Source organism: Haemorhous mexicanus, chromosome 6 (assembly GCF_027477595.1).
Source record: "Haemorhous mexicanus isolate bHaeMex1 chromosome 6, bHaeMex1.pri, whole genome shotgun sequence".
Classification (NCBI taxonomy): domain Eukaryota; kingdom Metazoa; phylum Chordata; class Aves; order Passeriformes; family Fringillidae; genus Haemorhous; species Haemorhous mexicanus.
In genome coordinates this window covers 12,116,516-12,126,231 of record NC_082346.1, presented here as the reverse complement: position 1 = coordinate 12,126,231, position 9,716 = coordinate 12,116,516, and the positions used below count along the sequence as shown (strand labels likewise).

The 9,716-nt window shown below is 59.5% G+C and overlaps 2 protein-coding genes and 1 long non-coding RNA gene across 10 annotated transcripts in view; 1 reads left to right on the top strand and 2 right to left on the bottom strand.

The window, feature by feature from the left end:
* Positions 1–233: 233 nt before the first annotated feature.
* Positions 234–1,904, bottom strand: LOC132328674 (uncharacterized). The gene is made up of 2 exons (XR_009486825.1): positions 1,583–1,904; positions 234–496 (listed from the first exon to the last, which is right to left on the bottom strand). It is a non-coding gene; the product is annotated as an uncharacterized LOC132328674 (long non-coding RNA).
* LPXN (leupaxin) lies at positions 1,886–4,955 on the top strand. Its single transcript, XM_059848703.1, has 9 exons — positions 1,886–2,030; positions 2,786–2,889; positions 3,005–3,060; positions 3,280–3,385; positions 3,461–3,610; positions 3,691–3,864; positions 3,939–4,020; positions 4,219–4,367; positions 4,444–4,955. The coding sequence occupies exons 1-9, from the start codon at positions 2,018–2,020 to the stop codon at positions 4,708–4,710; spliced, it is 1,101 nt and encodes a 366-aa protein (XP_059704686.1). The 5' UTR covers positions 1,886–2,017; the 3' UTR covers positions 4,711–4,955.
* A 175-nt stretch (positions 4,956–5,130) lies between these two features.
* CTNND1 (catenin delta 1) overlaps positions 5,131–9,716 on the bottom strand; it is a 27,200-nt gene continuing 22,614 nt past the window's right edge. For 2 of the 8 annotated variants that reach the window (XM_059848701.1, XM_059848694.1), the window contains 8 exons: positions 9,317–9,444; positions 9,049–9,199; positions 8,633–8,825; positions 8,428–8,542; positions 7,802–7,889; positions 7,421–7,468; positions 7,203–7,300; positions 6,710–7,067 (listed from right to left, as the gene is read on the bottom strand). In XM_059848701.1, the coding sequence (XP_059704684.1) occupies positions 6,951–7,067; positions 7,203–7,300; positions 7,421–7,468; positions 7,802–7,889; positions 8,428–8,542; positions 8,633–8,825; positions 9,049–9,199; positions 9,317–9,444 (938 nt within the window). In that variant the 3' untranslated portion in view covers positions 6,710–6,950. Of the gene's footprint in view, positions 7,068–7,202; positions 7,301–7,420; positions 7,469–7,801; positions 7,890–8,427; positions 8,543–8,632; positions 8,826–9,048; positions 9,200–9,316; positions 9,445–9,716 lie in introns of all 8 variants that reach the window. The other 6 variants (XM_059848698.1, XM_059848697.1, XM_059848696.1 and 3 more) reach the window with 6 other exon arrangements.

Below are 9,716 nucleotides of genomic sequence, written 5' to 3'. Positions count from 1 at the left end.
CACTGGAACTGCACTAACACATTGAGCCCACACAAAACCCCAAAACTTCGCACCCGCAGACGCTGAAGGCGCCACCGGGAGCGGGTTTTGTCACGGTCGCCACTCTGTCCCCTTCCCTGCTGTCCCAGCCGTCTCGGTGGCTTTTGGACCTGGATTGATCCTGCAGCAGGATGTGACACCAGGCCAGGACCTTGGGGAGCAGGACTGGGGTGCGCTGGCTCTGGAGCCGAGGGTTTAGCCAATCTTACCCAGCGTTTTATGACAGGAGAACAAAGAGTGGCTCTTGCCCAGAACAAGGTGCTCCTCATCCTCCCTCAGGAGACAAAAAGTAAAAATCACAGGGGTTCAAAGAGCCCGCAGCGTTGAGCTGGAAAATCCTGCTTGCTGAACTGGTTCCCAGCAGTGAGAGGGCTCTGAGCGCCTGCTGCTTCCTTCTGCTTCTGCATTTCAAATCCTTTCTGCTTCTGCATTTCAAGTCCTGAGCTCTGCCATGTTCCTAGAAAACAAAAGTCTGCCCAACAGTTCCTGAGAGTGTGCTAATAAACCCCCTCACTGTGCAGAGACCACATTCCCCTGACCCAGACACTGGGAGGGAGGAGAATGTTCTTGCATTAAAGAAAACCTCGGCATCCTTGCACAGGGATTCCTCCTGTCCCTGCTTTTGGTCAGCCCTGTGCCAACCTGTCCCTGCCATTGCCATGACTGATTTCCCCTCTGCAGGCAAGGCTGGGGTCACTTAATTCTTGTTGGAACAGGGGAGCAGAGCTCAGGGCCGGTCACAGCTCAGCCTTTGGCCTCTGGGCTCTGTAAGGACAAGTTTTAAGATATTCCAGCTCCAGATGCTCATGTGCACTCGGGCTCACACATCACTAAATCACTGAGAAAGCTAAAAATAGCCCAAAACCTTCTGCAGACAGGAAGGTTCTGCGAAGTGCAGAAAGGGAAGTGCCTGACACCAGGATCCCATGGCCAGGCAGCCCTGAGCAGTGAGAGCAGCAGTGCCTCCCCTGGGCTGTGGGTGGCTCTCAGCATTCCTGGCCTGGACACAGCCCAGACACAGCGGGTTGGTGGCCCCAGGGCCTTTTCCTGGGGCAGGGCTGGGCTGGATGTCCCTGCTGTGAGCAGGTGACAAAATGGAGTCAGGAATGAAGTGAGCCCTGAGGTGGCAGCTGAGGGGCTCAGCTCCAGCCCGTCCCACCCACGGGGGCTCAGCAGTGCCCAGGAGCGGGGCCAAGGCAGGGCCAGCCTGACCCACCATGAGGGTGCTGGTGCCTCCCCACAGAGAGCATGGAGTCTGTGGCTCTTAACCTTTGCTCCGGAGGTTTTTGTGGCTGGGCTAAAGAGGAGCCAAGCCAGGACCTGGTGACACGTTGTCAGGGCTGGTGGCCAAGGTGACAGAGAGGTTGTTGGTCACCCACCAGGTGCTGCCTCCTCCAAACACCAAACAAGAGCCCAAAGTACACACCAAGCCATGTGCACCCACCTCTGGCATTCCCCCAGTCCCCTGGAGCTGTTTCCACATCCACTGCCTGCTCCCAGCAGTGCCAGGAGATTTCTCTGCCAAAAAGGGATTTGCTGTTACCTGGAAATTGATTATGAGGGTCCAGAAGCATCCCCCCAAAGGCAAGGTTCTGCTGGAATGTGGCAGCACTGCTCCATCATGCTGCCACAAATCATTTCTAGCCAGGACAGGGATGCCATCCTTTGTCACACGTGGCCAGTGGCCTCTGCACAGGGCCTGGGTCAGCAGAACATCCACGTCTTGGCGCCTGGAGCTCCTTGGGCAGCCCCTTGGTCAGTTTCTCCCCTCTGCAGCCCCAGCCTGGGCTGTTTGTGGCTCCCTGTGCCCCAGCTGTGCCCGTCACACGTGGTGTGTGCAGCCCACAAAGGAAACCCGGGGTGACAAACCCCGGCGCGGGGGGCGGAGGCGAGACCGGAACAGAGCCGGCGCAGCCTCTGCTGCCATCTCAGCACCTCGGGGTGCTGCCCCTGCCCTGCGACCCCACGCCCAGGCAGAATGGAGGATTTGGGTAAGTTTAGCCTCTCCAGAGCTGATCCTACAGCCAGGTCTGGCTTGGGGTCACATTTTTGGTACCTCCAGGGAGCCTCTTCCTTCCTGTGCCTCAGGACCGGGAGGGGATGACGCTGAGGGGCAGCCTTGGAGCCCTGCTCCCTCCTGTGCATCCCCCACCCCAAGGGAACAGTGGGGCCAGTGGTCGAGCGAGCACTTGGCCAAAAATGGAGCCAGCCTGAGAGCAGGAAATGGGCTGAGGCAGCGCCGCAACCCTGGCTGCACCCAGCGGGAGCTGGGAGCCATCCCTGGCCTGGGGTGGGGAGCTGGGGTCGGGGAAGCAGCCACACTGCTGGGGGCATCCCCTGTTTCCCAGAGCGAGGGACAGCCAAGGCAGAGGGGTGAAAGAGGAAAGGGAAGCTGTTCGGCCCACCTTGGGGGAAGTGGTGCTCTGGACACGCAGGATGGGCCCAGGCTGAGCTTTTCCCTGCCAGGGCTTGTGCTGGGCCAAGCTGAGGACTGACAGAGGTTTCTTTGCTGGCCAGGGATGGTGTGTGGGGGCAGGACTCTGCCCCACGCACACTCTTTGGGAAGGTGGACACATCCTGCACTGGGATGGGGGCCTTGGAGAGGGCGCTCAGGGCCCCTCGGGGCTGGCAGCTGGCCAGCAGGACCTGCTGTGACACCTTTTGCTCCTGAGATTTTGGGAGTGGTACAAGACCGCAGGGGGGGCAGTTGGTGGCTGTGGGGCCTGACCCGGGTGTCTCTGTGCAGATGCTTTGCTGGAAGAACTGGAGCAGAGTTCCTGCTTGGCCTCCAAGGACCATGCACTGCAGGGAGCAAGCTCCTGCCAGGATGCCCAGCTCAGTACCCTGAAGGTAACACCTGAGCGCAGAGACCCCTCAGCTCATGATGGGCTGGTCGTGGAGCTGGGCAGGGGAAGCTGCCAGGGGAGCACCCTGAGGGCTCTGCCACGAGGGCTTGTCCTTTCAGGTGCCACTGCCACCTCGAGCTCAGCCTCCAGAAGAAGGTTTGGATTCAGTGTACAGGTAAAAACGGCCATGGGAGTGCAAAGCCATCTAGGGCTGTCTGTTCCTTGCTGGGGTCTGCCATCCAGGGTCACCTGGGACAGACTGTGTCCTGCAAACCTGCAGTGTTCCCTGTGGTGGCCTGTGGGAAAGGGCTGTCTGTGTTGGCAGGGGTGGAGGGGGCCTTGGTCCTGACTTTGGGGTGGACACCACAGCATCTCCCCTCTCTGCCATGTCCAGCACCCCTGTGCCAGTCCCAAAGCCACGGCTCCCTTCACCCCCACACACGGAGGCCGCCCGGCAGCTGGATGAGCTCCTGGCTGACCTGGGCCACACGGAGAGCAAGGTGAGCCTTGGCCCTGGGGCACCAGGCTGGGGGATTTGGCCCTCACCTGGACCTCACCATCCTTCTTCCTGGCAGCTGGCAGCTGCAGGGCAGGGAGCTGGGGTGCCCACAGAGTCATTGCTGGACAACATGCTGGACAGCCTCACACGGGACCTGCAGGAGCTGGGCATCATGGCCGCGCCCGCCGGCATCTGCGCTGCCTGCCGCAAGCCCATCGCTGGCAAGGTGAGCCCCCGCTGCCAGCCTGGCACCCCTGGGCATCCCCCCGGAGCCGCCCTCACAGCCCCCGTGCCTCCTCCTCACAGGTGCTCACAGCCCTGGGCAAAACCTGGCACCCCGAGCACTTCACCTGTGCCCACTGCGGGCAGGAGCTGGACAAGGGGCCCTTCTTCGAGCAGGGCGGGCGGGCGTTCTGTGAGGAGGATTATCACCAGGCCTTCTCCCCGCGCTGTGCCTACTGCGCCGGCCCCATCCGCGAGGTGAGGGAGTGACCCACCCACCCCCCGGCCTCCCCCGCTTCCCCCCAGCCCCCTCACCTCGGCTTTTCCTGCAGAAAGTCCTCACGGCCCTGGAGCAGACCTGGCATCCCGAGCACTTCTTCTGTGCACACTGCGGGAAGGTGTTTGGAGATGAGGGTATGTCTCAAGGAACAGGTGCGAGGGTCCTACCCCCACCCCAGGTATCCCCTGCTCTTGCACTTATCACCCCATCTGACAGCTCCCCACGGTCTCTCCCTTGCCTCCTATCCTGGGTACCACCATGTCCATGTCCCACTGTCATCCCTAGTGTGAGCCATCGCCAGGTGGGTGCCCATTCCAATCCCCTCCCCACAGGGTTCCTGGAGCGCAATGGGAAGCCGTACTGCCACCAGGACTTCCTGGCCATGTTCGCCCCCAAATGCCAGGGCTGTGAGCGCCCTGTCATTGACAACTACCTGTCAGCCCTGCAGGGTGTCTGGCACACCGAGTGCTTCGTGTGCACGGTGAGTGGGACGGCGGGGATGCACAGACTGGGGGTGTTCCCAGGGCCACGCCAGCCTTCCTCTCTCCTTCCCCCAGGAGTGCCTGACTGGCTTCACCAGCGGGTCCTTCTTCGAGCTGGAGGGGAGGCCCTACTGCGAGCTGCACTTCCACCAGCGGCAGGGCACCATCTGCCAGGGCTGCGGCCGCCCCGTCACCGGACGCTGCATCACAGCTGCGGGGCGCAGGTACCACCCCGAGCACTTCGTCTGCGCCTACTGCCTGGGCCGGCTGCACAAGGGCACCTTCCACGAGCACGGTGACAAGATGTACTGCCAGCCCTGCTATGACAAGCTCTTTCTCTGAGCCCCAGCTGCCCAGCACATAGCCTCCCTGCCTGGATGGCCCCAGCATCAACGTGCCTGGCACTGTCCCTTCTGACCCAAACACACCTCACATCCCACCCATCAACATGCCTGGCGCTGGTCCCGCTCAACTGTCCCCAGCCTTGTGTCTGCCAAGCCAGGCATCATTCCTTGGCCCCCTCTCTGCAAGACATCCCTGACATTGCTCCTTGGACTTGAAGCAATAAAACACCTGGTACTGCCTTCTCTCTGCTTACTGGTGGCTTTGGGGACAAGGGTGCAAGGCAAGGTGGGAGGGCTGGGAAATACCACATGGTTTGTCGCAGTGACACCTCTGGGAGCCATGGAGACCAGCACCACTCCTGGAAAAAGCAGCTAGGTCCAGCAGCAAAGGCAGAAACACCAAAGGGGCAGGCACACATCACACTTTAAAAACTTTATTTATATAAAAAAATCATTTTGTTTTAAAAGCGTTACAAGAGTGTGCACAGGAATCAGACAAGGAACGGCTTGGCGCTTCCCCCTCCCCACCTCCTTGGGCCCCCTTCCCACCAGGGCCAAGGAGGAGAGAAGGGGGATGCTGTTTTTTTGGTTCATTTGGAATTAAAAATTAAAAAGGAATTAGTGTTTTACATATTTAAAGGAAAAGAGAAGAGTTAGACCCCAGAACAAAACCCAACTGAGCTGAGGTGGGGCTGGAAGCAGGGCAGACCCAGACGGAGCTGGGGGGGAAGTGGGGCAGGAGCAAGGCACCAGCTCTGCCCCGGCCACCTCCCTGTGCCCCAAGAGCCCACCCTGGGGGGAACCCCGGGCTAGGAGGGCTCCTGCTCCAGTTTGCAGCCTCCTACAGAGGCTTCCAGTTGCACAGGGAGCCCCACGGCCCCCCAAAAGATCACAGCACATGGATGTGCTCCAGCACCACAGCCAGAGGAGGAGGAGGAGGAGGAGCACATCCCAACTCCTGTGGCAGCCCAGGCCAGGATGCAGATGAGCACCCCGCACCCTCTCAGCAAGGGCAGGGGGGTTGGGCTCCCCCCAAAAGAGGCTCCCAGCCCCACTGCAGACAGGTAAGGCTCCCAGCGGGGAAGGGAAGAGCTCAGCCCTGCCGGAATGCCAGGAAACTCCCCTTTCCCAGGGAAGCAGCTGGACAGTACGATTCAAAGAGCTATTTCACAGTGGCAAAAGAAAGGCACGTGTCAAGATAAAGTCAGTGGGGCAGCACTGCGGGATCCTGGCTCCAAGTGCCCAGCACAGTGCGCCCTGAGCCGCCTGCTCTCCCCAAAACCCTGCCGCATCTCCTCCCTCCGTGGGGACCCTGGCCCATGCCCCAGCACTGACCTCCTTCCTCACAGAAGGATCCTCCTCACACAGGCACTGGGTGGAAGCCAGGGCCCCATCCAGACCCCTCTGCAGGACCCAGAGCTGGATCTCCCTTCCCATGCCCCCAAAGCCTTATCTAGAGCAAAGCAAGAGACATTATTGCTGGTTTTCCTTCCCCTGGCCCCTGTGCCTCCAGCCCCTGGACTCTGGTCCTGCAGCCCTCAGGGAGGAGGGATGCTCCTGCTGTCCCCATGGCGCTGGTTGAAGAGTGATCCCACACAAAAAAAATATATCCTATAGGCAACAAAACCAAACCAAAAACAAGGCGGCGGCGAGTGAGGTCCCAGTCCCTGTCCCTGCAAGACACCTCGGAGCAGGGGGAAGGCATGGGAGAGAAGGCAGCTCCTGGTCAAGGCAGAGATCCGAGTCCTTGTGCAGCATCCACGCCGGCTGATCCGGCAGAGTCAGGCAGGAAGGTTTTACTCTCAGGAGGAAGGAGGTGGTGGAGGACGGGAGGAGGAGTTCTCAGTGGTGGTGTCCCAGAACAGGGAGGTGCAGCAGCCCGGAGGAGACCAAGTGGCCCGGGCTGCCCTGGGGACCCGGCCCAGGCGTTTGGCTGGATGGTTGGCACAGAGAGTCCAGCAAAATTCCAACAATAAGACAAGGTAAAAGTCGGTCCATTCCACCATGAAGAGTTATATATTTATATATATAATATATTATCAACCCAAATGGAACAGAGGCAGGGAGGCCAGCTAGATCTTCTGCTGTGGAGAGAGAGAGAGAGGGACAGGTGTTAAGGCTGGAGCGGGAGTGAGGGTGGAGGCAGGATCACAGCACCAGTGATTGCAGCAGCAGTGATTGGAGCAGGATTTGGCTGGTCAAGCACCCCTAAGAGCACAGCAGGATCTGTCACCACTGTCAGATTGGGCAGGACACCGTGGGACATACCAACATGGGGGAGGGCACAGCAGCATCTTCCTTCTCCTTCTCAGCCTCCTCCTCTACCTCAGGCTGTGACTCCTGCCCCTCCTCCTGCTGCAGACACATGCGGTTAGTAGGGGCCATGGCATGGGGGGTGTTAGTTGTGGGAGCCCAGCTCTCCTCTCCTCTGTCAGACAGGACAGTGATATGGCATTTCCCACTGTTCCTGAGTTAAAGAGAGCTGCTCACCATCAACGGCGCTGCCTTCACCGGATCCATCTCTCCGAGGTCACCAGATCGGTCCAGTGTCCTGCTGTGGTCCCGCTCATTGAGTGTGGAATAGTTGTCTGGAGCAGGAGAGGGGACAGTCAGTCAGTCATGTCACCTCCATGGGGGAGCTGCACCATCCCCACAAGAAATGTGCATTCTGCCCTGCTCCCCACATACTGAGGGAGTCCCTCTCCTACCTGGTCCCATGTTGCTCATCTGGATCTCCTCCCGGGAGGATTTCTTGTCTACAAGCACAGGAGAGCACATCAGGAACAGTTCCTGCAGCCAGGAGCTGCAGAGGAACTGCTCCCTGCCCCAGCTGGGGGAGCCCAGGCCCAGCTGCAGCTGCAGCTCTGTGACCCAAGGACCTACAGTGCCAGCCCCAAGAAGCCATCTAAGGCCCAAACTGATGGCCAGAAAAGCCACCCAAGGCCCATACTAATGGCCCTGTGTGAGCAGCTGAGGCTGCCAGGGAAGCCAAAGCTGAAGAGCAAGGGAGGGGACAAACGCCAGCTGCCCCGAGTACCCACAAGGCAGAGGGATGATGGCAGGCACAGGTGCTGAAGGCAAGCACATACCTGTTTTTTGGTTCCTGTCAATGAGAGGCAAGGTGCTGTCATCAAAGGAGTTGCCTCCCTGGGTCCGAGAGGCATTGCTCAGGTTCACCTACAGCAACAGACAGTGACCACTCAGATCCCTGGGCCCAGAGATTCCTTCCTCATCAGCACATTCCAACCCTCCAGCACCAACACAAAGCCAGGAACCCTCCCACAGCCCTTGAGTAGGGGGCCCAAAGTAAGCAGAAGGTGCTGAAGCCCCCACTGCACCCCCATCAGAGCGGGGGGCCCTGCCTGGACTGGGGCAGTGCCTGGCCCTGCAACAGCAAAGGTAATCCCTGCTTTCGGGAAGGAAACTGAGCCTGGGAGAATCCTGTTCTTCAACACTGCCACAGCAGCACTTAGAGTGACAAAATTCCTGCCTCATGCTCATGTGGGACACAGGGCATGACACTTTACAGTGTGTTCCTAGCAGAGACTTCCTGCTGGCCAGTGGCTGAAAAACAGCACAGGGACACCTCTGTGGGTGTCCACCGCCACCAGCAAGGTGAAGAGCCACAGGCCAGTACTGCCAAGCTCCATGAACACCTTTCTCCCTACTGCAGGATCCCACCTACCACCCTGGCCACCATAGGGCATCCCCACACCTGGAAATCTGACTTCTTCCAGCCTTCCTTCTCAAGGGGCTTCCGCAGCTCCTTATAGCCCCAGATTGTCTGCAAGACGAGGGCGGCTGCTCGGACTTCTCTCTCTGAGCGATTCCTAGAAAGAGGTGAAAGAAGAGATGTTTAGAGACCCAGAGAAAGTGAAGCTCCTCTCCATCCCTGGCATCATCCCTTGAGCAAAACCTACCCAGATTTGTTGATCAGCACAAGCTTCTCGATCCCCTGTGTTTCCCGGAGCTTTTTGGCCGCCTCGAGGTTGTCCACAATCACTTCATTGATGGTGTTCAGGATTGACACCACTGTGTCCTCAGAGAGGTTCTTGGCAGGGGTCTGCTGGCCTCCAGGCAGGTTCTTCACTAGGTTGGGGATGGCATGTTTGCCTGGGAAGGATAAAGAGCTGGGAGTGAGCAAGCAGGGAACAGGACTGAAGGGAAAACCACTGACAGGTGACCCATCTGCAGAGCTCAGCACTCTCTGCTCTGGGTGAGGGCAACAGACAGAGGTTGGGCTGATGCTGTGCCCACACACTTCCCCAGGAGCCAAGAGGAGAAGGAGGAAGCTCCTGCCTAGCCTACATGGATACAGGGAGCGTGCCGTCCTCACCGATGAGCTCCTTGTTGCGCAGGTCCACGGCCAGGTTGCGCAGGGCCCCGGACGCCGCTTTCACCACGCGCTCGCTGTCGTGGGTCAAGAGGTCGGCGATGGCGGAGAGCCCCTTCTCCTGGCGCAGGGCTGAGCGGATGTACCGGCCATACTGCGGGGAGGCACAGGGCCACCGTGTCACCCGGGGCTGGGGACACCGCTGCCAGCCCCACGGGTGGTGTTCCCGGCTCCCCTTCCCTGTCACACCGCCAGCTCCGTGGACACTCACCGTCCAGCTGCCAGCACACAGGTTCTGGATGGCTCCTGCTGAAGCCTCCAGGATGGCTGGAGTCTTGCTTTCCTTCAGGAGGGAGATGTATATCCGCACCACTTCTGGCTGGAAGAGGAGCTCGTAGCCTGCCAGGAGGACACGGGTAGGAAGGTTTTATCCAAGGGCTCTGCTAGTGTCTGCCCAATCCAAAGGGGCACTGCTGGGCAGACAAAGCTGGAAGCTTCTACCCAAGCTCCCAGGGGGTGGGATCCTTAGCACAGAGAGGGCCAGGCTGCCCCAGGGTACCAGAAACCTCAGCCACTGCTTGGTATGGGGCTGTAATTCACATGCAGTGAGACACTTGTCTCCAGAGGCTTCTGGGAATGACCCTTCCTCATTTTCATGGCTGGGGAACAAT